Raw genomic sequence first — 27183 nt, forward strand, 5'->3', positions numbered from 1 at the left:
ATGTCAACCAAAAAATAGTGAGATTTTATTTATCATCTGATTTACATAGTAAAACCTTGGCCAGTATCAGGATAAATGCCTGACAGCTCTTTTCCAGATTCAGGGACTTAAAAATCTGCTCTTTTAAAAATCATGTTGGGTAGTATTCTTCGGGAGTAACAGCTTTTAACATGAAGTTGGCTTGAAATTAAGCCAAATATACAGATCCATCGACTTCTATGAAAGCTTTAAAGAGCTGGTAGCAAAGCGCAGTCACAGGCACCTCCACACACTCTGCTACAAAAGTCTCTCAGCTCAGAGGGCTCTGGGTCTGCAAGGCAGAATTTAAATTTCACTTAACAAGTAGGCAAAGAAAACAAAAACAAAGCCTGCAAGGGTTCACCTCTCCTTAGAACAAAACCTAAATGAAAGTCCAAAGCAACTTGAAAAATGAAGCATTCTCCTAATTTCCTTATTGCTTACAAATCTCTAGAGATAACTCTCTTCCGTAGGAATGCCTAAACTTGTATCTGCTCAGAGCTTTTTTAACAATTTTGAAATTAGGAAGGATTAATATCGAACTGGGTATTTTTTTCTGCTGCTTGATACAATAGTAATCCATTTAACGTGCTCCAGGGATTTTTTTGCCAATTTGTCGTCATCTGTAAAACAGCAAGAAATTGTTGCAAACCTATTTGCCCAAAAAGCATGGCAAAAAACAACCTAGAAGAAGGCTACTAATGTATTTGTATTGTTCCATTAGACAGTGAGCTTTTTTAATGTTAATTTTTAAATTACAATTTCAGAGATAAAGCAAATTGGATGCCAGTTGTTCAGGCACTACAGCTTTCACTACAGAACATATATTGGCATCATAACTGCTTACTCTAAGTTACGAGTTCTGTCTCTTAATGTTTCAAGATGCTGTATTCTGCAGTTTTATTTCCTTCTTGGAAAGCAAACAGGATGTTTGGTAGGAAGTTACTTTTATTGAGAAATGTTGGAACTTAGCTTTTTGGATGAGCCACTTGAAATGGGAATTATGTCATTTTGACATAAGCCTATCTGGTGATACTAAACCTAGATAATCGGCTCAATGGAGATCAAGCTTTTCCTGCAAACATATAAAAATATCTAGCTGGCTTATTAGCCCACAATTCACATCAGAAAATGATATACACTTAAAAATTATGTGAGCTTAGAAGTTTTAAATCACATGATCAATTTTCCTATTTTTGTTCTACATAATTGGATCTGAACTGGAGGAGCTTTCTGAACACTCCAGAAAACAGTAATCATTTCACAAGTTTATGAGCCACCAAAGCTGTAAAGGCACTAATTTCTTTGATGACAGTTCACATGAGAAGAGTGCATTTAGCTCAGTTCTATATCACTGAATGGGACTCCAAACATCTTGGAATCCTATATGACAAAACTTCTTGACTACTATAGAAATTGGATGTTTTACACAAATTTTAGAATAGCTACAGAGTGGCAAATTGGAGCTGGATGAGAAAGTGAATATTTGTAATTAACATGACCCTAGAGGAATATATTTGGCAAAAAAACCTTTCCTCATGAATGTTCTTTTATAGTTTGTCATTATACATGCAAAATAAACCAATACTAAGTGTAAATATACTGCTTTATACGTTCTTTATACTTACAGAACATTAGTATTATGGAATTATACAATTATGATCTATTCTGAAAGCATCATCAGAATACCACAGGAATTTACTTTTTGCAGAAATCAGGCAGTTCAAATATTTATCACTGACAAACAAGTGTCTAATACTGAAAAAATGTATTGATAAACATACAACCTTCAATAAGGTAGTGATAACCACTATTTCACAATAACCAAGGTCACTCCCCCCCCCCCATAATGCTTAAAGATTGCACACTGCAGGTACAGCACTGTATAGTAGGGAAAGACAAACACGTCCAACATTTCCAAGACATTGAACTTAACTGTCATCTCCATGAAAAGGGGAAAGTGTTGTCTGCCATCTCCAGTATCAGCCATCTCATCTTTTGCCCTGGCTCTGGATCTCTTTGAACCCACCTTTGACTTGATTCAACATTTTACCAGTGCCTTATTAGGAAACAATTTAGTAATTTTCCTTCCCCCACTCCCACAGTAGTTTCCTTTTAGGTTGAAGAGTTAATTAACCTCATGGAAGCTCAAAAAAGTGCCAGAGATGATGTAGGGGAAAGTGGCAGGAATGCAAGGCCCCTAGCAGAGAACACGGTCAGTCAGTGCTTACCCTGTCTCAATTCCCCCTTGGGCATAAAGTCTCAACGCTCAACCAAAAAACTGGTCACTCAAGGCTTACACTCAAGGCCACTGGGGAGCCACTGAAGAAGATCCTGAAAGACACTGTGTCATAAATATGCGATACGATGTTTTAATGAGCACTTTGATTAAATCTACCTTAGGGGGGCTAAGCAGAGGTCATAAAAAGCTGTCTTAAAGTTGCAATAAACAAAATCTTACTCAAAGTGAAGGAATGTAAAGATGTAAAAACCAGACAAGACCCAGAGCAGTCTTTCAGTAATAACTACAAAATATACACTATAAAATTATGTGTTTCCTACTCATTATAATGACAATTAGGAGAATTTAAAAATACATACGCTACAGGCTTAATTAAAAGAAAAACAACCCTATGAACATGGCATGAAAGAATCACAGTTCAAACAATGCTTTAAATTTTATTAACTTCTAATTAAGGGGTCGTCCTCACTTTTTTCCTGAAGAATAAAAGCTACTATAACTTTCAGAAATAGAAAGTTATAACAACTTAAATGATGTAGAATTACAGCAGGATCAGCCAATGCAGATTGTTGAAATATCCATTTTTAAGGCACACAAACAAAATGTCATGTTAGTTCTCCATAGTTGTTCAAAATCTTTTTTTTGCATCTCAATTTTCATTCCTCCTACTGTAGCACTTGACAGGATTCATAAATAGCAACTCAGTTGTTTTGAAGTCTCCTTTTCTTCTTGGGTGCGTTGAACAGTCAAAACCGCCTGCTGGCATCTGTCAATCCCCTGAGTATAACAGCACCCCCTTCTGGCTTCAACAGCATGAGCTGAAATCTGGAACTCCCATCACCATGTAAGAAACCTGTACAGGAGAAACAAGGTAAGAGAGAAAATATTCTAAAACTAGGCATTCAGTCATAATAAATAGGCAAAGGAATATTAATGCCACTACATTAGCCCAACCTATTCAACTGTAGGGGCTGAGGTGTAATTTTAGAATGGTTCTCATGGGCCAGGAGGTAGTTCTGTTCAGGTGTGGCAGCCAGCATGTCTTTATCACTGTATGCACTGGCAGCACTCCAAATGTCTGCTAACACAGAGACTCACTGACAGGAAGCCTCCTGTCCAGCTGCTTCGTCCTCCAGTGTGGGCATAAAGGCTAATGATCCAAGTCCCCGTCTGTTCTGGGCTCATGCAGCCTGAGCAACCATGCGTCATTTCTTCTGATGAAAACGTGGTGGGTGCAGTGGATTATCTGATAGCACAACTCTGCAACAAGTTAGCCTATCCTGTTTAATTACGCCACCACTTTGGCCAAGAAGTCCTTTTATAATCTCTGTACTGGAATCTTTTAACTTGCTTACGTTTTCAGGAAGAGGTGTCTCAAACTCTGAAGTGTTATGCTGCCACTGTGTTTTGCCATACCAAGCTGTACATTGCTTTTGTGAGAACTGTTTCAGGGATCCTTCATGTTATCTGTGTTATCTGTGTGCTTTTACTTTGAACAATTTCTTATGAAAACTTTCAAAACCGATCATTGCTACACTAGAAAACAGAAAGTCAAGGTAATTCGCTGCATGAGGTAAACAGGTGACAGTAACCAGTGAAACTCTAACTGCAACCAGCCAAGTCCGCTGAAGGAAAAAAACAAATCCACAAAACCCCCCAACCAATCCACCCTACAAGTAACACAAGGGATGGACTGATATCAAACCTGATCCTGCAAGATGAAGAACAACTGTGGGTGTTCAGACGTCTCTGTACAGATTATTTTACTAGGCTGGGGTATTCTTAGTCCACTGCTTTTACTGGTAATGCTTGATACTGTTTTGTTTTAAAAAGCAATTGCACTCCATGCTGTAAATAGGTGCTAAATATGGACAGAACATACTCGACTATTAATACATATTTTTTTTGTTGTATTGTATGGAAAAGGAGCGTTATTTCAGGCATAGACATAATTGCAGTGGTAACAAAGCAGACTGGGGGGAGATGAGCAATACTGAAGTTTCCTGAGTGGGAAAGAAGACTGAAGTGATGGTGTCATCTGTAGTCCCTCCCTCCAAACAGATCATCTTTACAGATAAATTCACACCTGAATATAAATGTTGTTGACATTTACAAGATCCCGTTTTCTCCAGATGGATGTTTTGAAGGATCCAGCCCATGCTGCTTCATCTGCACTGCGATATCAAACAGGTAATCATAACACTCACACCTAAAATTAATAAGGAAAAAAAGTGAAATGTTAGTAAGGCTCAAGTCTTACCATGTTTTATGAAAACTAGTATTTTCCTTCCTTAAGCTTTATATCACCAATGCAATAGTCTGAATGGACAGCTCTATTACTGTTACTTCCAACACTGTGGTATGGAAAGTGCCCAGCACTTTTGTTGCATTTCTATCAGCAGATGAAGTAAATTCCAAAACTGGTACTAGGGAAGACTACACAAACAGTATTGGGAGGTGTCATATAAAAGCAGGGATTGTCTGCAGGTTTCATATGAGGAAGGACTTGTCCATATGAAAGGAAAATGTTGGCAACCTTATTAGCTAACACTGATTTGAGAGAAAAAGCAAGCACTGGAATTATGGATGAACCCACTCCCAAAAGCTCCCCATACATGCAGTGAGGCCTCAATGTTCTGAATCATTGTCAATGGGTTGAAAATACACACGACATTAAGTTCACTAAGGTTTTGAGGTATAGCAGCAAAAGACAGCACGTTGCTGAATTGTACTCACATCGTTTTGGCTTTTTCCCATGTTCCTCCCCACACGTAAACACCATGACGTCTGACCAACACAGCACAAGAGTCTGGGTACTTTTCCATTGCACGTGCCATTCTTTCCTTGAGATCCTTCTCTTCTGGTGTATTTTCAATAATGGGAACCACTAGTGTATCATCATATCTGAAAGAAAAATGAATGTTCATGTATTTAAAAAACCCCTGTGCTTGGATCTATGAAGCTTTTCCCTAAGAAAGAGATTCTCCTTTGACTGTGTAAAGATGTTAATAAATTTTCAGCACTAATGATATCTTCTCTTGTGAGTCATGCTGGAACATAAGAATTCTCAGGAACATCTCTCACTCCCAAACACATACTATGCTGGCAATACTGAGCTACACTTGAGGCACAAAAAGAAAATAACACTTTAATCTATTAGGTGTAGCTGTTTATTCACATATCACTTTGTAGTTGGGTCTCTTTACAACTTTTTCTAACTCTCCATCCTGTATTGGCATCATCTACAAGCTTTACCTCAGATTAAATTATTTAAAAGAATCATATCATGAAGAAGGAAATGAAGCTGCTTGCTGGAGAGCAGAAAAAAATTAATTCAGGTAGTCCAAAAAGCCCCTGGAAGATTGTCCTTCTGAGGCATATAAATAGAAAGTAGAGTCAACACATGAAAAATAAATTCTCTGTGATGGAGTCATTGGTGGGCTACATGTGATCTTAAGAGAGCCTCAGAACCCCAGTTCCAAAGACAAGATTATGCATGTTACTCAGTGGAACTTGCCTAAGAGTTCTTCTGAAGGAGGACTGGGATATTTGGCATTGTTTGAACCTTAATTAACACTGGCAGAAACTTGTTTAAATAGTTTTAATAAGTCCCCACTTCAGGTTCAGGTTTATCATTGAGATCACTTAGATATTTCATGAGTGGATGCTAGTAGTACTTACTTTTATAAAACACAGAAAGAAAGCAATGGTAAAAAACCCCAAAGCAACAGCTTGTACTTCAAATCAAATATTCAGAAAATTAAAGTCTCATCCCTTACAGTTTTCAATGCTGATACTTTCTCAAGGAAGCTATAAAAATAGTGAATGAAAAAAATTAAGTGGCATTTGCAGTTTGACTCATATATACTGATCACCAAAACTAGATTTGAGGCCAAATGAGCTAACGGATTGGCTTCCTAGTTCTGCTTTCTACGTGAGCTTGGATGCGGGTATAAATAATATAATTGATCCCTAATGATAACCATAAGCTTTTTATCAAAAACTAGAATCTATAAAATGTCAAGAAAACTCTGAATGAGCTAAATACTTGATATGTCTTTAGTTTTATGGAAATACAAGCAGCCTACATTTAGTCAAAACTTAATTTAAAATACCTTGTCATAGTCTGGATTTTCAAAGCTGTTTACTACTGATCTAATTCTCCTTCTACAGAAGTTGAAGGGAAAATTACTCTGGCATCACTAGAGTCGTATTTAGGCAAAAAAATACTTCTGATTATCATATCTGTAGCGTTTTCATGGATAGCTTCCAATTAGAAACAACATACTTTCAATCCCTTTCTTGAAAGGTTCCATTTTCTACTATCAAATTTCTTTGGAATTCAATGGGGACCCTTGTGTGAGACAAGACAGTGGAATCGCTCTAGTATGGATAAATATGTGCTTATGAACCATATAATCTGAAGCTTTGATTTTTTCAGTTTTTCTGGTAAATTAACAGGGTGATACCAGACAACTTGGAGATATGGAACCTGATAAATATTACGTCTCCTGACTAAAATACGATGTCTCCTCACTAATATTTAGCAATATTTGAGAGTTCAAAATGCATATCCAAAATAGAAAATTGATGTGGATGTTTTTAAAACTAGTGTTGTTAGAAAATTCAATACAAGGGATTGTATTTTGCCACATTAAAAATGCACATGCTAATGCTGATGAGAAGGTAAAGGTTGGCAAGTTAACCAAAATGGAACAAAATATGCTTGGGCATAAAATCACATATGGCTTGCTCCCTTGCCAAAGGGCAATAGTTAGATACAAAAATTAACATCAAAAAGTGGAAAGAATTTAACATTTCAATTTCTCATCTACTTGTCACATGTTATATAAATGTTGTTTGCAGATCCCAATTCAACACTCTGTGGGTGGAGACCTCAAAACAAGCCATCACACATAATTTGGAATAACTCAGCACTTACCTCAGAGCTCATCCTTGAAAAGTAATAACATTATCTTTAATGAGCTGTTTATTCTGAATTCTCTTTCAAACTCTGTCAAGTAAAATCTGAAATCCTCTACTCTCTTAACATGCCCTAAACTAGCACAGGCAGTGATATGTGAAGTCCACCCAAATGTAGTTTTCACATGCTATCAATGCAACCTAATGTTGGTTGGCTCCAGTTTCAGCTTAACACTGTATAGATGTGTCAACATCTCAGGATGTAGCTCTTTATTTGGTTTGTTGCTGTAGCTCAACAGACCACAGTAGTCTTGACATTACAATATTTTATCTCAGATCTCTTCCACAGGCGTGTGACCTTACAGAAATGACTCATTTATTCCAGAGGTCTTTTTACTTCTTATTCCTAACATTTTATATTACACACTTTAATGCACATAACTTGAATAACTCATCATCTATTTGTATTGTTGAAAACAAATGATCAAATATCATGCCTCTTTTCTTAAATATAGAGAAGTACCTGTAATAGCCTCCTGAAGTACACTTTTGGATTCCTTTTATCATCTCCTGATGGGTAATACGGAACTCAGTCCCTGGGTAAAGAAGGGTAGCCATAACAGCAGCCTTGGAATGAGTATGGATCACTGCACCTGCCCCTAAGAACACAAAAAGAAGAAAAAAAATTTAGCATTAATTTAAAAATGTATCTATTAGAAAAATTTTATTCACATACTTGATTAATTTCCTTTGATTGGGTCTCTTAGCAAACGGTGATCTACTGCATTAGAGGAAAAAACATACAGCAATCTAAATGAAGATATGAGATCATTACTCACCTATAAAGGATAATTATAGATTGTCTTAGGACACCAGTGCTAACTTTTAGTTAGTGACAAATTCCAGGAGACAAACTACTTGTACAAATTCAAGGAGAAACACTACTTCTACATTTCTTTACATACTGCAATGACTGAAACACATTATTTATTTTATCAGAGTTCTGAGATTTTAAAGAATTCCCAAACTTATTTGTGAAATGAAAGTTTAGAGACTTTTACTTTGTTTTTATGTCTTCTTCAATTATCTACTGACTCTCTGAAAAAACATTTGTCATCACCTTACTGTGTCATGATGGAAAAATGGGCAGACAATAATTATAATCCACTTATAAAGTTGCAATGTTGCCATTCCTCAGGTACACATGTAAGCTTCTTGTGCAGGAAGACTTGAAGAGACTTCCTAAACCCTTTCTAAAACAACAGATGTAAATCTTACACAACATCAAAAGCTCGCTATTACTGTCCACCTGCAAGAGAAAAGTTTCATACCTTTTTCACCTATTCATAATTGTTAATCTCAGCCAATGGATGCAACGGGCTCTAAACCATAGCTGCTGGATAGGCAAAACTACTGGTTTAAAGCTGCTGTAAATCCCCCCACAACCTATCAATATACTGCACTAAAAATTAATGATGATGATCACAGGAATAGCTACACAAGAAGATAAAATTGTAAATTGTAAATGACACTGACAGGATGTTACTACGGATTCTCTTCCATTGTATATATATCTGTGCAAATCAATTTATTTACAGTTTCATGTTTATTTCATTGTAAATTCTATGTATAAAAAATATGGTATTGAATATCAATTTTGTGGATGTACATTTACAGTGTTTCAGACATGGATGAACTAAAGACATTTGCTACATACCTCTCATAGTGTAGGCGTTCATAAAGAGAGGTGTGCACTGGCTTTTCTTTAGCTTCTTGTGCAGTGGAGGACCACTGATGTCCTGCTCATTCATGTCACAAACAAACATATCTTCTGGCTGTAAGAATGAAGAAACTATTTTGACCTGTGATGACTTGAATAGCTTTGTTTTTCTTCTAGGGAAACAAATACATATGCACCGTATATTTAATATAGAATGTGATTTTAACTTTATAAAAGTGCTGGAATGTACCACATTTATTCTAGCTGTTAATAGTACTTACTGACATTGTGTAATGGAATTAATTTTAGGTACTCTTTTTATTATGAGGGTAATTAAGCAGGTATTTGTAAATCTACAATTTTCTCAGAAAGGAGACAGCCTGTACCCAAATAACAGAAAACAGATCAAAAGGAAAAGTAGTAACTGATTTAAAAAAAAAAGAAATGTAGATGTATTTTTCCTTTCCCACTTAAAGAACCAACAAAGGACACAAATTAAACTTACAAATAATCTATTCAACTTGTAGAGCTATTTCTTTTTAAACCTTGCTTTTAGTAGTTTTACATGAATGGTACCTTTGTATCAATTAGATACTCATAATAGTACAAAGAATTGGCCAGGGCAGTAATAAAACTTTCTTTTTTAATGTTAACAGTCAGCAGAAAATACAGTTGCAAGAGATTTCCTCACTCACTGCACTCAAGCCACTGCTACTGATAGCACAGAAGAGACCATCATGGTTATCTTACGTACCTCTGCCTGCCTTACTTGTTCACATCCCCAAACAATGCTGCTAAACCCTGCGTTTCTATCAGTGAAGGGATTCCTTTTACTCCTCATGGTATTTATCCTCAGATCTATGAAATGATAAATCCTTTCCACATATTATGCTATTCTGGGGGAGTTCCTGCTGTCATCAAATAGTTACCATTTACCATTCTCCCCTTCACTTACATTTTGGGGGTTTTTTTGGAAAAGAGACAGATAGACAAGGTCACCTTTTCATGGGGAGAGCCCAAATATTTACTGAGACTATCAAGAAAAATATTTGTAATCACTCAAATGAAAATAAACAGTGACGAGGCATTAATGCTTCTTTATGTATGTGCCAGAGTAACTTGAAACTGTGGCCAGACAGCTGTAAAGATACTCAAGCTTGACAAAGAATAAAGCTGCACTCGAGTTCAAATCCCACACAGTTTTGTGCTTATTTAAAGCAAAGAGATCTTCAAGACTAATATACACTGGCCACTGAAACACATACTGGCTTGCTATGGTAGTGGAGTACTGGGAGAAATCATCAGTTGTTTCAGTAAGCTGTTTCAACAGCGCAACAAGTTTCCAAGTTTACATAAGAAAAAATGAAACTCTAACCAAAGGCACTTTCCTGTATTTCAGGATGAGCTCTGAGGTAAAAGTACAGCTTAACGTACCTGTATTCTTTCCTTTTGGACTCCTGAAGGAGCGATGTAGATTTCATTCCTATGAAAAGTTGCAGACGGGGAAAATCAGTAAACACAGCTGAACAATGACTTTCCAACTGCACAGGCATTAGAGCCCTTGATCCCTGAAAAGGAAATAGCAAATCTAGCCCCTAAGAACTTTCTTGCTCCTTCTATACATTGACATGTAGATGGTCATCAAAATAAAACCAAATTGTAGAAGGGCCTATAAAATCTTTAACTTGCAGTGGTACAAAACCCTATTTTCACCTTTGTAAGAGGAAGTAGGAAGTGCAGCCTTATTTTTCCTACCCCAAAAAAAAAAAAGCCTCTCCCTTCAATAATTCAAATTCTAATTCCCAGAATTCAGAATAAAAATTAAATGAGAAATTGCAAGCAGATACTGATCTGTGACAAAGCAAGTCACAAAACTATTACTAAAAAACCACAGACTACCTATAAACAGTAATAATTATCTGTAGCATTCTTCAATATAAATACTTTACTTTTTAACAGTGCAGTTTAGGTTTTTTGTGCAGTTATAAATCTATTTGTATTGATAAAGAGATAACACTGATACAATGAAATTAAATGAAATTCAAGTAGAAGTGCATCACTTCTTGCAAGGTCTACATGAACAAAACCCACAAAAATTGATTTAAATTAAAATTATTTTAAGATGGTGTCTGAATTATTCTCCATATTAGCAAAAAACCCCAACTAGATTATCTCTCTCAATTGTAATCACTATTTGGCTTCAACAGTCACACAGTAAATTCAGGAGCACAGAGACATCTAGTGAATAATTAGTCAAGTTACAGATACATTTCCTACAGACCATGAGAAGTTTGTATTCCTGGACAAGAGCAATGGAGCTGGTGAAGGGTCTGGATCACAAATCTTATGAGGAGAGACTGAGGGAGCTGGAGTTGTTTAGGCTGGAGAAGAGGAGGCTCAGGGGAGACCTCATCACTCTCTACAACTACCTGAGAGGAAGTTGTAGCCAGGTGGGGGTCAGACTCTTCTCCCAGGTAACAAGTAACAAGAGAATTGGAAATGGCCTCAAGTTGCACCAGGGGAGGTTTAGATTTCATATTAGGAAAAGTTTCTTCACTGAAAGGGTTATCAAGCATTGGAACAGGCTGCCCAGGGGAGCAGTTGGCTCACCATCTCTGGAAGTGTTCGAAACACTTTAGGAATGGTGATTAGGGATGTGTTTTAGTGGTGAACTTGGCAGTGGCAGGTTTATGTGGACTCGAGGATCTTAATGGTCTGTATCAACCTAAACAATTCTGTGATTTTAATTCTTCTAAAAATAAAAACTCTTAAGATGATGTATATCCATAGGGGTAAAATGTCTGTGAAGTACATCAAAATGTAGCTTTATCATATTTGTAATTTTTAACATTCATGAATTAACACTGCCAACATTGCATTAATTTAGCCCTTTGCGTGAGCAAGATGACTGAGAGCGACATATGGAGAAATCAAGTGGTGATTCAGTTACCAATGAAAGACATGCAACTTTTTTTAAAAACGGACTTTTTTCTTTTTAACCAGAAAGAAAAACTCTAATGATGAAATACAGCCTTCAAAATACAAGATATCTGACAATGAATTTTAGATCCATTTTTTAGTATGTTAACTCATATCCAAAGTGGCATTTTTTTTCTGAATAGTTGATATGAACAGTGAGTAAAGCTGATTAGAATTAGCTGGTAAAACCAATTGTTGTATTTTAATCAAATTGTAATTGTTCAATTCTAAGATAGTCTGATCTCTGCCTTATAGCTACTCATTTTGAAACAAAGCTACTGCTACTGTAGATATAAAGCAGTATAGTACACACACATAACTATTCCTAGACCATGTACAATATTGATATCAACTAAAACATGTATTTATTTAGGCGTAGTCTGAGCAACCAAGTAACAGAACTGCTGAGGAAAACTATACTACTATGTTAGTGAATTCTCTGATAATGCCATTTGTCTTGCCACAACCAATATGAGTCACACTGAAATGACAAAGAAAATAGGTTACATTTAGCTACTGATGACAAATTAGTGCTAGAAAGATCCTTCCAGAGACAGCTTTGAAAACAAAAAATAACCCTCTTATCATTGCTCACATTGTTATTACTGCTCTTGGCTTTGCTGGCAAAAATCAAGCAGGGAGGTGAAATGACCTGCACAAAGTCCAAACAGCACAAATATTTGCATTTAGAATCTTTTCTTCTATATAAAAATATATATATATAATATATATTTGAATAGCAATGGCTGTGCATGCATGCATGCAAGTGTATATCAGAAAATGAAAAGTCAGACACTCTCAAGTTAGTATCACAACCCTGTGACTGGGGACAGAATTGCAGGCTTTCTGTAAGGCATTTTGCAGAACGAGAACTTTTTTCGTGGCCACTGAGAGGAGCCCTGTCTCCACAAAAGCTTGGAAATTATGAATGCAGGGAGACAAGCAAATTAAAACACAAAGCAGTGCTTCTTAGTAGCAGATACACACCAAAAATTGTTGCTATTACCTCTGTAGAATAGTAATCTCCTGCTTAAAGGAAACTACTTGCCTGCAAAATGTCTAGGGTGAGACTGATCTCATTTAACCAAAGGCATTTGAAAGCCTTGTGCCTGGTGTAACCCACTCTAAATTCCACAGTCAGCAAAATGAAAAAGAGGGAATGCATTGTGCTTTGAAGACAATTCATCTACCTTCAACAAAGATAGGAAAAGGACAGAAAAAAGTCCCCCTCTGAAGTTGTCTCTCTCCATTGAAGGGATTGCAGTGATTAATCCAGACTAGTCAGCTCCCTTCTACATGGTTAAATTTGACAGACTGTTCATTTCCCCCTCTGCTTTCTTGCTCACTCCTGACTTTCATTTTTCATGGAACTGAAATGCCCTCACCAACTACTAAACACAGCCAGCCCCTCTCTAACCATCACATTGTTTCTCTTTCATCATTACTTACCCATGTTTCAAGCTGATTCCTCCACCAGTTCCTGTTACCCAGCCTAAATCATAAAACAGTCTACAAAGCTCTGGGATAAGATTCCTTGGATGTAACTTATCCTAAAAATAAATTAAAGAAATAAATAAAAAACATCAGATATGCCACAAACCTAAGAATTTAAATTCTGAAACTGAGTTTAAAGGAGTAGTACTGTCGTACTGCCATACAACAGTCTAATTTATGTTTTCTGTGAATTTATTTTGCTTGATTTACAAATTTCAGCAGAACAGATTTTATTAGTTGTTGTACATTTTTAAACAGCAGTCAAAAATAGCATAGAAAATATAGGCAAATTGTTTTGTGAACTTCATATTCCTACATTTTTACAATATGAGGTTACTTCACATGCAGTTTAGCCAGAAGGTAAATTGCATTATTTTAACATTTCTTTCAGAAGGAAAAAAAAGTTCTTAATTTTTCCATATTCCATTGTTTATTACATCAATGAGTAAATCTGTATCTATACATTAACCAAAGGTATCTGTAGCATCAGAGATTCATTTATAGTTAATCTAAACCAGAACCAAGCCAAAACTATTTATTGGAAATGCTAAACATGATTCTGCACTGAACATATACAGCTGAGAAAGCTGTTCCTCACAGGTAGTAGTCTTTAATAAGTGAGTACTACACTGGAAAACAAAAAATTTTGAATATTGGAAGGGTATTTTTAGGTGAGAAACAAAATAATTCTAATGAAGAGACAGGAAAGCAATGTGGTGAGAATTCCTCCTCCGCTAAAAGCTTTGGACTGTCAGTTTTTGTAGCAACTACGAACCTCCCACTGAAACTGATAATTTATGGCCTTTTCAATTTTTTTTTACTGCAGTAACTAGAAGATTTAACAGTTTTTTAAAATGACAAATGATTAGCTGCTCTACTGCCCACCTTAGTCATTTATGCCCATGAAAGGATGTTTCCAAGACAAACGTTATTTTAGCAGCAAGAATCCACATTAGAGGGGAGTATTTTGTCAATACCCACAAAAGAGAGGGAACAAAAGCAAAAGAAAAAGCAGCACAGCAAAACTGGCAGGCAGTTGGTTAGTTGGTACCAGTATCTTTGCTGAAATATTTAGAAAAAAGTGCTGCTGTCACTGCTGTCCCCCATCACTCCAATGCCCCAGTGACCCAGCTGAATGCTGAGTGATTCTTGAGGGTCTAAAGGCTGTAAGAATCAAGCAAAGGGGAATTGGGATTTTGTGACACCTCAAGACTGTCTCCTGGCCCACAGAACCACAACAAGCCGAGGCTTTGCCTAATGCAGTCCCTCTGAACAGACAGAACACCTGCACACTGTTGCAGCTGCTGGAGGAAAATGCTTCCAGTTGGTGTTGGACTTGCAGAACGAGATGAGGGGAGGCACAGGTGCAAGAGCACAGCAGTGGTTCTGAGGCAGGAAACAGGGAAGGTGAATTAATGGAGATGGCAGCCTGGGGCAAGCTTGACAAGGTTTGGAGCGTCCTACTTTAACCTCATCTTTACAACCTCCAACAATAGCGAGGCACAGGATCCTCAGGCAACCCATTTAACTGTTTCAGGTTAGAAATATTTTCCTAATGCCTACCCTAAACCTTGCTTGACAAAACTTGAATCTGTCCTCTCTTACCTAACAGTTATATACATAAAAAAAAGGGTCTTCCCTTTCATATCTCTAACAACATTTTACATATTAAGACAACGACTCCATTTGCCCCTCATTTTATTTTACGACCAAGGAGATTCATTCCCTCATTCCTAACAGGCCACATCACCCAGTCTGCTGATTAGCCCCATGTCCCAGCTGAGGTTCATACTGGTCTCTCGACCAGTGCCACACACAACCCAGAGAGGTACTTAGAGCCCCATCCAGGTCATGTTTCATGTGCTCCAGCACAGTGTTTGGTTCGTCTGATGAAGCACAGCACTGCCAACTCACCTTCTGGTTGTGATGATGTATAAAACCCCAATCAAAAACAAAAAAATCACCCAAACAGAAAAAATCACAGAACAAACCTAAAAAACCCCAGTTACCATAAAAAGGGCCACAAGTCCTGTAGCTGCAGCCAAACTGACAGCTGGCAACGTTTTGGGAACTGCAGGGAATTTCCTAATATCTTGATAGAGAATCACAGAACTCTTAGGGTTGGAAGGGGTCTCTAGTGATCATCCAGTCTAGTCCCTCTGCCAAGGCAGAGCCACCTGGAGCAGGTGACACAGGAACGTGTCCACGTGGCTTTGGAGTGTCCCCAGAGAGGGAGACTCCACGACTTCCCTGTTCCAGTGCTCTGCCACCCTCAACGTCAGGAAGTTTTTCCTCATGTTGAGGTGGAAGTTCTCGCGTTTTACTTCATGCCCATTACTCCTCGAATACTGGAGGCCGAACACGCTCAGCTCCTGCCGCTGCATTGCCCGCTGGCCGCCGGGGCACTGCCGGCTCACAGTCAGCTTGTCACCCACCAACACTCCCAGGTCCTCTCTAACAATTAGCAACTACGAAGGCCCATGCTAATTACGGTGGTTTCATGGGCAGCCCCGGCCCCCGCGGTCGCTCCGCTCCCCAGACCACAGGGGGACCCCCTGCCCCGGTACCTGCTCCCAGTCTCCCGCCGCGGCGGCCATGGCGCGGGGTCCTCGCTCGGGGGCCTCTTGCGGGCGCCGCGGGGCGCCTGCGGATCGCCTGCGGATCGCCGGACATCCCCTGACCGCAGGCACCGACCTGGACTGGGGGGGATGGAGAGACCGGGCGGCGGCAGTGACCGGGGGAGGTGCGGGGGCGGGCGGGACCCGGCTGTCCCTGCGGTTGGCGTTTGCTCGTGCCCGGGGCAATAGGGGCACTCGGTGCCGCGGGCGGGGGCGGTGAAGCCGTTGCTTCGCAGGGCTGAGACGGCGGCACCGCGGGCGGGACGGGTTCTTTCTGCTCAGGCAGGGAGAGGGGCAGCCCCGGGGCGGGAGCGGAAAGATGGCGGCGTCCCTGCGGCTGAGCGGGGAGCGGGCGCTGAGGCTGCTCCGGGCCGGGCGGGCGGCGCTGGGCGCGGGGCTCCCCGTCGCCGGACGAGCGGGATGGAGGCACCTGCACGGCACCCGGGAGCTGCTGGGTGAGTGACAGGCCGCCGTGATGGCTGCTCTGCTGCGGATGTGCCTGCGGCGACCTGCGGCGGGGAGTGAGGAGTGAGGGCGGGTTGTTGCGGTGGATTGACCTTGGCTGGGTGTTTGGCACCCACCGCAGCCGCGCTGTTACTGCCTCCGCATCTGGACGGGGGAGAGAGGGTATAAGAGAAAGTTCATGCTTTGAGATAAGGGCAATGGGAGGTCACTCAGCCACTGCTGTCGTGTGCAGAACAGACACGACGCGGGGATAGTAATTGGATTTATTACCAGTCGAAATCAGAGCAGGATAATGGAAAGTAAAGCAAATCTTAAAAACACTTTTCTCCTAGCACTCCCAGCGGTGCAGGAAGACGGGAATGGAGGTTACGGTCAGTCCATCCCGGTTTGTTCTGGCGCTGCTCCGGTAGAGGAGTCGGAGTCCTTTCCCTGCTCCAGCCTAGGGTCCCTCCCACGGGCGGCAGTTCGTCCTGAACTGGGCAAGAAGTGAAGGCTGTGCGAGGGCAGGGAGCTGTGAATGCCCGGTGTTGCCCGGTGGGTCTTGGGGTGAGAGGCCGCTGGTGCTGGGCGGAAACTGAGCAGCAGTGATGGGGAGGTGGATGAGCTGGGTTTGTTTGGCAGTGTGCTCTTTGGTTTGGTCTCCCGTGGCACTGCAAGTGCATTAGGATGCGTATGGGCTGAAAGGAGAAATTGCAGAGAGAGGTGAAAATTAGTAAAGGTAAAAACACCTAAAGGAGTTGGAATGTAGAGAGGAAAATGGAGCGATGGGAGGTTAGGCCTTCAAATATGAAAATGTTCTCTTGTTGATAAGAAGAAAATAGGGGAGTGTTTTCTAGGTGTTAAGTATAGCTAAGCACTGAAAAAAAGAAACTTTTTAACTGGTTTAATTGGTGGTATTTTGGGTCCATGTTTGGAGATTCCACCACACTTCTGTCCTCTTACTCTTCAGGTAATGTTTCAACTAATTAGAGAAGGGCATGGAATGTGTATTTTATGTAATTTTTTTCCCTTTTTTAATTTTTTTATTTAACAGAGAAATGGAGTTTGTATTTATTAATTGCATGTCTAGCATACACTTCCACGTAGGAATCAAGGTGTGAGGTTATGACAACAACTTTTCAAGATGCATTTTTCAGTAGTTTTGTTGCAGAATTATCAGGCAGATCATCTATTGACCTTCCATATTTTCCTCTGTCTCTGAGAGATGTGGGAAGAGTTTTGGATGCTGAAATGAAATGTAATCTTTCCCTACTTGATCTGTAAGTTACAAGTTGTAAAACATTTAAACAATAACCAGGTGCATTGTTATGAGGTCCTGGTGTGATGCTGAGCATGAACTCTTTGGGTTTTAAGTGCACTTTTAAAGAAATAAGCTTGTGTAATAAAACTCAGTAGTAGTTCAGAGACTTTTTAGGGACTGTGGTTTAGATCTCAGTATTCCCTTCTTTCCAGCACTCGTTGCTTTTGCAGCTTTGCAGTATGAAAATCTTTTCCTTTTGCAAAACCTGCTGTGTGTAATATAGGGAAGTCTATCCCTTTCTTGAAATGAGTGTTACTTATTTTCAAATTTTATTAGAAAAAATTTGCTTCTTTCTTCATATAATATGTTTGTCTTTTTGCCCAATGCAGGATTACCTACCTTGAAATGAGTCTTGTTATTTAACTCTTTAGAGACCTCTTGTCTACAGTCCTTCCACGCAATCTTTGTGGTGACTGTATTTTGTATCTAGTCGGAGTTAAATTTCTAAATTTGGATATGGAAATGAGTGAAACCTTTTTTACTTCCTTACAGTAAGCTTTTGTGTTTTAAGGTGGATATATCACTCCTTGAACTCATTCAGTCTTTCCTCTCTGAACCCTTCTAATATTCCTTACAGCTTTTCAAGGTGGTGCATATCTTGGTGACATTGTCTTTCTTAAATGTTTATTGTGGCCTCTAAAATGAAAACAAAGAGAAAACTCACGTTTTCTCTGGTAAACTACAGCTCTTCTGGACATAAAACTCACTCTTGGTTCCTAGTTTGAGAATTTAAAGTTAAGTCAGTTTTATTTTAGCATTAGTTTTATTTTTTCTCTTTTCTGTTTCTGAAAATAGCACCATTTGAAGTATTGGCTCATATGGATCTAGTTTGGTTGTGTTACTTTTTTTGTTTCTCTCTGTGTTTCTATCCTTGTCTATGGTGGTGGTAGAGGAAAAGTTGTCTTGCATAATTAAAACAATTAATTCAAAATGGAATTCCTAGTTTGTTGGTCATAGGGAAGGAAGAAAAACAGAAAATAGAAAGAATAGAATGACCTCTTTATGTTAGAGGTCTGTCAATTTTTTGTTTGTTTTTATTGTATCTTAGTCTTAGAATTGGTATCAAGTTGGAGTAAATGTTTCAGTTATTGACTACAGAGTATGAATTAGGAAGTTATGAAATACCTCTCTGGGGGGCACATTAAAGCATTTCTCTTCAGTTCACTGCAGGCTTTTTTGGTATGAAAATGCTGTGGTTGGTTCCATATCAAAAGGGGACAAGAAGAGGTAATAAAACTGTGTTACACTGAGTAAGTTTAAATTCCCTGTCATTGGGATTCTTAGATTGTAGTTTATAGGAAATGATAGAGGTCTACTGGTCTGTTCTTCTCTTAAAGCCCTGCTCTTCTCACTGTTTGATATACAGCCTAAATATGCATTGAATCCCTTCATGGAGAAGGTGGAAAGCTGAGGAAGGATGAAGGAAAGAATTTTTTTGAGTTACCATTTTATTTGTCTGAATTCCCATTTAGTAGAGGTTTTGCAGTTTTTATGTAGTGTCAAGTGGGTTTATTCTGTGTGGCATGATTTTGTTTTAGTGGGACTGTTAGTAATAAGTAGTTAAGTGCCCGGGAAGATTGTTAACTACTGTATTGGCTATTAAAGATGTAGTCAGAGACCTTCTAGGTCAGTTTGAGTTCTGCTTCTCCATTACAGTTACCAGTTCTGCTGTAGGGCACAATAGTAGAGAAAGTGGCAGTTTCTCATTTTCAGACTTGACATGTACCTTAACTTTTTTTGAATTCCCCCTTCTGCTTTGTATCCTTTTTTTTTTTTTTTGACTTTTTAATGGGTACTTGCTGCTGAATCTTCTCTCCTGACTTGATCAAAGGACCAGAATGGATTGTATGTTTTGTGGTAGTTGCTCATAACACTGAAGGGAAAATGTTGCAGTTGCACAAATTTATTGCTTAGTTTTGTATTTATGCCAAAGTATGGAGCATGTTCTGGGAAATGGATTAAGTGGCTCTTCGTGGAAGTGAAACATGTAAACCACCGTGTTTAAAAATTAATTTTTTCCTCATTAAAAATGTGGATTATTTTCACTTTTTTTTTCTGGGAATTCTATCCACTAGTTCTCAGTAGTCCTAGATATTTGTGGGATATGACTTCAAAATAATGTTTTGATTGTCAAAGTTAGACTTGTCGAGTTAGACCAATGAAACTGAGAACACTTTGCATCCTGTAATGTATTCTTTTTCTGCTTGCTGCTATCTGTTAATACTCTTTATAAATATGTATAGTGTAAAGCCTATTGTTAGCTTGTAATTTGTCAGTCATTTTTCAAATAGTACAAAACTATATTTGGAAAATTAACATAGATAGACATTCAGATACTTAATGTTAGTCCATTTTTTTGTGTAATAGTCCAAGATGAGAGGTTGCAAGAATAAACTTTTTAAAGAAAATCCTTGAAGGTAATTCATATGGGACTTGTCAGCATTACAAGGAACATTGTCTGGATAAATTTCTAAACATTACAGTCTTGAGTAATATTAAACTGAAAAACATTTAAGTACTATGGTAAATCTGAGACAAAAAATATGTGTATTTGCTCATGCAGTCTTCTGGGAACATCATCCATGCAACTGGGCTGATTTCCACAAAATACAAGTGTTTGGGGGAGCATGATCCTGATTGTGTTGCTGTCTGGGAGGGCTCTAGGGGGTAAATTACTCCCTTTCTGCTCTTGGTGCATTTTAAAATGTTGAGATCATTGATGGCTGCTTAGGTCATTAGGGGTTCACTACAGTGTTTCCATTTCACATTTTTTAAAAAATCACTGAAGGGTTTGGGTTGGAAGGTACCTTTAAAAGTCATCTAGTCCAACCCCCTGCAGTGAGCAGGGACATCTTCAGCTAGATTAGGTTGCTCAGAGCCCCATCCAACCTGGCCTTGAGTATTTCCACTGATGGGGCATCTGCCAACTCTCTGAGCAACCTGTTCTTGCGTTTCACCAAAATCTTCCTTATATCTGGTCTAAATCTGCCCCCTTTCAGTTTAAAACCATTACCCCTTGTCCTGTTGCTGTAGGCCCTATTAGAAGGTTTGTCTCCATCTTTCTTAGAAGCTCCCTTTAAGTATTAAAAGGCTGCAATAAGGTCTCTATGGAACCTTCTCTTCTCCGGACTGAACAACCCCAACTCTCTTGATGTTTCTTCATAGAAGAGGTGTTCCATCCCTCATGATTTTTGTGGCATTCTTCTGGACCCCCTCCAACATATCCATGTGTTTTCTGTACTGAGGATTCCAGAGCTGGATGCAGTACACCAGGTGGGATCTCACCAGAGTAGAGCAGAGAGGCAGAATTACCTCCCTTGACCTGCTGGGCATGCTGCTTTTGATGCAGCCCAGGATATGGTTTGCCTTCTGGGCTGTGAGCCAGAAGGCTGCCACATGACCACCTTTTCATCCACCAGGACCCCAAGAGGTAGTTTTTACTGATGTCCATTGGAGCATTGAGACATTGCCCACTACCCTCTGGATGCGACCATCCAACCAAATCCTCATCCACAGAACAGTCCACCCATCATATCCTTATTTCACCAGTTTAGAGAGAACGATGTTGGGGGGGACTATGTCAAAGGTCTTACAGAAGTCCAGAGAGATGATACCCATAGCCTTTCCCTTGTCCATTGATGTAGTCACTCCATCACAGAAGGCCATTGTGTTGGTCAGGCAGGACTTGCCCTTGGTGAAGCCGTGCTGGCTGTCCCAAATCACCTCCCTGTCCTCCATGGACCTTAGCACAGCTTCTGGAAGAAAAAGGACAACGAAGAACTAGAAGAATTTTGAACTGTAAAGCAGATAATGAGTAAAAAAAAGAATTAAAAAGGATTAATTTCGAAGTTTTTTTAGCTGTTTCTGCTTGCTCTAAGCAATATAGCAACTGGGAGAAATGTGGTGTTGTTTCCTATTGAATGATAATAACCCTTGTTGATAGGTATTAGAGAAAAGGGAATATGAAGCAGAGTTGAACCTTGCTGTTGTATACAACGTACTTTCTATGTGTCTGTTTCTGTTCTCTAACTAAATACAGATTCAGATGTAATAGTTTAAAAAAGAACCTCAAAAATGAGCCAGGTACTGGAAAACTGCTTTTACAAAGTTGTACCTAAAAAGATATTTTCTTTTGGCATCATAACTGTTCTTGGAAGTTAGAAAGGTAGTATCCCTTGTGTTAATGTCAGACTACTGCTTTGGTGTAGCGGATCAAGTGACAAGAGATGTAATTTGCTACGAAGCCAAGGAATGTGCTGTATTCCTGAGCTGTGCCCTCGGAAGAATCCCACTAACATGGCAGGCAGGTTGCTGTTACACGGTGCCGTTTCTGTGCGCGGGTTTACTGAGCCAGCTCAGTCAACTGGCAAAGTGCAGTGACCTGCCCGCTGGCTGTGTCTGGTGCAGAGTGGTGCAGGGCCAAAGAGGTTATGCTATTGTGTTAATACATTGGACTCTTCAGATCTTTTTATTTGGCTTGTCAAAGGAAAAAAAGTTTAAGAATTTACCTGTTCTCTCCGTAGACACCCACCCGTGAGAAGAAACGCTAATGAGAAATTTTTCAAGCTTTTTAACAGATGCTTAAGATAAAATCACTGAAACTTGAAATTAGGCAATTTCTGCTAAGATATAGTTAACGAGTAAAAAGTATAAATAAACATTGGAAAATATCAATGAAGAAGGCAGATCATAAGTTCCTGAAGTACTAGGGTCACAAAGGATTTATTAATTTAAAAGATATGCTCTAATTGGGAAAAAATTCCACAGCCTGGGTCGAGGAGGAGGATAGGAGAAAGAAAGATGTAGTGCTTGTGGTGGATTTTGATACAATCAGCAAAACTTCAGGTCTAGGAATTCAGAGTTCTTGAATTTCCGTTTCTTTTTGTAGTGTGCCTTGTTTTCTTTCGTGCTCCTTGGAGGGCATGCTTGTATGCAAGCTTAAAAAAAAGAGCATAATAGTGAATCTTTTGTTCTGTCTTTAAGATTAATGCAATTTTAATTTCATTTGTGTTAAGCAGTTAATTGAGAAAATAATTATACTGAAAAAGTATTTAGTCTGGATAACCATGTGCTTGTTTTGCAGGTACACCTGGTATTAAAATTCTTATGCCTGCACTTTCTCCTACAATGGAAGAAGGAAACATTGTGAAATGGTTAAAAAAGGAAGGTAAGACAGCATTTTCTATGGCCATGTTTCATAATTTTTTAGCTATGTAAATCTATTCTGTAAAAATAAGATTATTCTTTCTGGTTATGGATGAGTATTTTGAAGCAAAATGTTTGCTATATGGATGCTATCATCTTGAACAATACCTGCTTTGAAATTGTTTGGTTCTGAAATGTTTTTCCTTTAGTTGCCTTCCAAAAGGTTGTATTGATCATATTTTTTAAAAGTTTCCCTTAGGATGTTCCATGCTGTGGGTGGATGTGCTGTTTTTAATTCCCAATTTTGTCATGCTGATCCGTAACTTGAAAGTCTGAGAGCCATTGACTTTGAGGAGAGTCTCTGTTTCATTTTTCTGCTGTGACATGAAATACTATGAAAGATATGGTATTTTTATAGTTGCTTACTGGGGTTTCCTGTTAAATATCTTAATTATAGTCTACGGTTAAAGCTGATAGAAAAATCTAAATTACTTTCATAACCCTGTTTCCAAATGTGGAAATTTTTCCCTAAAAGAACCCAAACAAAAAGCCAAACTACTCTTCCAAAAAAAGCCCTAACAACCTTTTAGGTTATCTTATGTTCTTTGTGCTCTGACAACTGTGTCCTTCTGTTAAAATATGTTGGAGCAACTGGATAAGAAGTGTCAGTTTTGTCTTCTCACAAGTTGAATGTAAATGAAAAATGATCTGTAGAAGAATCAGCAGTTTCTGTTCATCAGTTCCTGTTCTGTAAAGAGACCTTTTTCCTGTTTCCTCCTACCCTTTCCTCTCTTCAATTTAATATTAAAACAGAGTTTTGACAGTAACTTTGGATCCCAGGTAGCAGTTGTCCATTTTTACAGGACGTACTGCAGAGTTAGATGACTGTAGGAGTATATCTTGTTCACAGACATTTTTAGATTTGCTAAAGAGATGAATACATCTGGAGAAGAGAAAATCTCGTAAAGGTTGTTATCTTTGACAGATACAATTTGAATAGCTAAATGTGTTTTGACTATCTGCCTAGATAAACCATTTCCTTTGGCTTATCCTTTTAAGGGTTGATACAGCTTCCATCATTCTTTTATGAGAGCACTTTTGCTTTTACACATTTTGAATATGTTTTGAGAGGTGGCTGGAAGGCAGCTTGTTGCTCCAGTAGTGGATGTGACCTTTTGCTCATGAAACTTCCAGTAAGAATTGCTGCAGAATTTACTAGTAACGATATGGCAGTTTATGTCTATTAAAAGAAATTGCACCAGTGTTTTTGAAACTTGAAGCTTCAGTTAATTGAGTCCAAGATTATGAGAGAAAGGAATGATCCAAAGTCCTTTTTCTATTCATTACTTTCCAGTAATTGTAAGACATTAAAAATCAACAGCAACCTGTTTGACAATAATTATAGCATTCAAAATTGCAAAAGAAAGCAAAGAGAGCATGGTAGAAGTTGAAGGAGATTCCTGTTTGCTCTACAACATGAATGAGTAAGCTTTCCTCTTAAAAAAGGTGTTAGGATGCAAAAGCCTTACAATGGTTTTTCTCAGTCTTTCCACTACACTTCTACCCTAATGCAAAAGGCAAAAAAGCTTCACACCTATTTTAGTTAATTAAAATAAAATCTTAATTGATAGTTGGACTTTGAGAGAAAACTATTTTAGTATTTTTATTGCTGGGCTTTATATTTAGGAAAAAACCTCAAAACTGAATAAGTATGTTGTCTTATTTGGCTACATCTGTGACCAAATAAGTTCCCATCAATATCTTTTTTTTCTCTAATAGTCTGGAAAATAAACATACTGACAACATTAAAAAAAACCTCAAGATAAATTTTGAAGAAAATAGCAAAAGTGATTTAATGCTTGTACTCCTCCTCTGTGTAAGGGATGCTCTTAACTACTTAATCCTCCAGAAAACTGGCCATCTAAAAGTAGTGGCATTGCTGAATATGAATGTTTGATAATCTAATATCCAAGAAAATAAATATTTTTTTATCAATTGAGAGAAGAAAGCTGCTTCCATATGAAATGTTTTTCCCACTGTATAACCAGAAGGGGTCAGTATAATACTATTCTGATAATTTTTCCCATTCTTTTTGTAAATATCAAATGTTTTCATTTTACAGTTTCACAGGATGGACAGATGATTTCAGTACTGCAGAAGAAAAAGCACTAAATTTAATTGACAGATTTACTTTCCTTCTCATTGTTAATGCAGTTTCATATTGATTCCTGTGGGTAATAAAGTCGTTCTTACAGAGATTAAAAATATGTTTTTAAAAACTTGTATTTATTATGTATGCATTTAATGTTGATGAAAGATGATAGACTGACAGCCCAGGAGACCAAAATCCTCTTGTTATTGTGGGCAGGAAATATAATGTACAACAGTGCTAGCAGCTTCCATATGCAGTGTAACTCTTGCCACCTTTTGAGACATTAGCTCCAGGGAGTTCAGTCTCTATGTTCAGTCGACTCTGATTTGATTTGCAAAGAGTACATTAAGGAATGCAGTTTGTATCCTGTGACTTGGATACTTGTCTGTCAGTAGCTGAACAGAGCATGTAGGCTATTGAATGCCAATTGGATGTGATCTCCCAGAGGGAAACTCTGCTTCAGTAGAGATCCTGAGCATTCAGCCTAGCTGTAAGAACTTACGTTAAAAAAAAATGAAAAAAAGGCAACCCCCCCCCCCCTCAGATTTTTCAGGCAACTTCTGTTGCAAATACTGCTCTCTCAGTTTAAAGTGTAAGGGCAAAGATATGCTTTGTAAAAGTATTTTTTTCCAATCCTAGATATTGAGAAAGCTGATTTGTAGTTGACATCAAAGTGGGCATTGATTAGGAGCTATAGCAAATTTCATAATCTCTACTGAAAATAACTGTGGTCCTTTCTATTACACTTGGGTATTGAAACACATAAGACTTGAATGCTGCTATGATTTATTCTTAAAATTGCATTTAATAAATTGCCTTCCAAATTTATGACCACTTTATGGCTGCAGCAATGAAAGGAAAACAAAAAAAGTACTGGAAAACTGGATTATTTGGTTATCTGAAGACTTTTCCTCTTGCCCTCCCTGTGCAAGGAAATCCTTAGTTTTCTGTGAACTACCTCAGGTACCCAAGGTAGGAGATGTCATGTGTGACAAACACATGGATGAAAGTATTTCCTTTGTCTCTCTACACTGCTGGAGGTATTGCAGCAGGTCTCTTAGCACAGAGATTTCTTTTTAATGGTGCAGAACACTTACAGTCTGATCGCAGATTAAGATAGAGAGTTAAGCTCCTTTCTGCTTGCCAATCTCAGCTCTGTAGATTACAGAATTTGCCCAACAATTTGATTTCTTAACAGCTAAGAAGTACTTGCCTAATGAGCTAATATATGGGCTTCTTGAATTAATGATCCAGTGAAATTAAAACACTAGTGTAGAGCCTGGAGTTCTGACTTCCTTGTATAAATTGTTTATGCTCTAGTTATTGCAAAGTGCATTTTGGCTGTTAGATTATTACATTAAAGAGATCAGGTGCTACCTTATGTATTTCTCTGCCAATTTCTATAATATGAACATTTATGACTTAAAAACTATGTAAGCGACTCAGTGTTGAATGCTTCCATTGTTTCCTACTGCAGAGATCACAAGGATCACACAACATCTAAGTTTCCCCTTCTAATTCATGTAGTCCCAAAACGGCAAATAATATTTTTTTAAAAAGTATTTGTCTCTTACCTAAATACAGGTGATAACCTGCACTAGGTTTGTTTTGATGCTTAAGCACAATAGAGCAATGTCAGGGATTCAACTAAATGCTTAGATCAGTAACGCGGTTGCAGCGTTTCTGGTAATGAGGAAATATTAAAATTTTACTTCATATAAAATTATAGGCATGTTTTAAGCTTGTATGTATTGTCTCTATAAGAAAAAAGTTGTATTTTGTTGGAGGTCAAAATGTTCAACTACCTCAAAATTTTTAATGTAATTTGAGTTTTAGTGTTGGCCATCTAGTCAGTATTGATTTGTTGAAATAATCCAGACTCCTAATACCTTTATCATCTGCTAGCAGATACAGATATTCTTCAAAAGCAGCAGAAGAGTATCCTTCAGAATTAATCATGGATTTGTGTAACGTAGCAAAAGCAATTTCTAGCACTTGTGCATATTTTTATTTCACAAAGTAAGTATGTTCCTAAAAGACCTTTTTTAACTATATAGGAGATTAAACAAGCTTTCAGATGTGCTTTCCCAAAGAGAATGAAATTCCTGGGGTTTTTATTTAAATGTC

General features: G+C 38.3%; 2 protein-coding genes across 3 annotated transcripts in view; one reads left to right on the forward strand and one right to left on the reverse strand.

Annotated features, from left to right (window-relative positions):
- Positions 1 to 1606: 1606 nt before the first annotated feature.
- APIP (APAF1 interacting protein) lies at positions 1607 to 16099 on the reverse strand. 2 transcript variants are annotated; one of them, XM_064657738.1, is made up of 8 exons: positions 15944 to 16099; positions 13332 to 13432; positions 10338 to 10386; positions 8901 to 9018; positions 7707 to 7842; positions 4997 to 5164; positions 4347 to 4469; positions 1607 to 3113 (listed from the first exon to the last, which is right to left on the reverse strand). In XM_064657738.1, exons 1-7 carry the CDS (start codon positions 15971 to 15973, stop codon positions 4370 to 4372), a joined length of 702 nt encoding a protein of 233 aa, XP_064513808.1. In that variant the 5' UTR covers positions 15974 to 16099; the 3' UTR covers positions 1607 to 3113; positions 4347 to 4369. The 2 variants fall into 2 exon arrangements, with proteins under 2 accessions (XP_064513808.1, XP_064513809.1); XM_064657739.1 differs by lacking the exon at positions 15944 to 16099 and adding an exon at positions 15386 to 15858.
- Positions 16100 to 16269: 170 nt separating this feature from the next.
- Positions 16270 to 27183, forward strand: part of PDHX (pyruvate dehydrogenase complex component X) — a 35865-nt gene continuing 24951 nt past the window's right edge. The window contains exons 1-2 of the mRNA XM_064657737.1: positions 16270 to 16449; positions 22843 to 22926. Of these exons, the coding sequence (XP_064513807.1) occupies positions 16314 to 16449; positions 22843 to 22926 (220 nt within the window). The 5' untranslated portion in view covers positions 16270 to 16313. The remainder of the gene's footprint in view (positions 16450 to 22842; positions 22927 to 27183) is intronic.

Source organism: Pseudopipra pipra, chromosome 6 (genome assembly GCF_036250125.1).
Source record: "Pseudopipra pipra isolate bDixPip1 chromosome 6, bDixPip1.hap1, whole genome shotgun sequence".
In the NCBI taxonomy this organism is placed as follows: Eukaryota; Metazoa; Chordata; class Aves; order Passeriformes; family Pipridae; genus Pseudopipra; species Pseudopipra pipra.

Excerpts from the sequence above, each read along its gene's own strand:
- APIP (XM_064657738.1), bottom strand. The coding sequence starts at position 15,973 with ATGGCCGCCGCGGCGGGAGACTGGGAGCAG. Across the intron at positions 5,165-7,706 it reads ACTTCAGGAGGCTATTACAG|ATATGATGATACACTAGTGG; the intron begins GTACTTCTCTAT and ends TTTTTCTTTCAG. Across the intron at positions 4,470-4,996 it reads TGGGAAAAAGCCAAAACGAT|GTGTGAGTGTTATGATTACC; the intron begins GTGAGTACAATT and ends TATTAATTTTAG.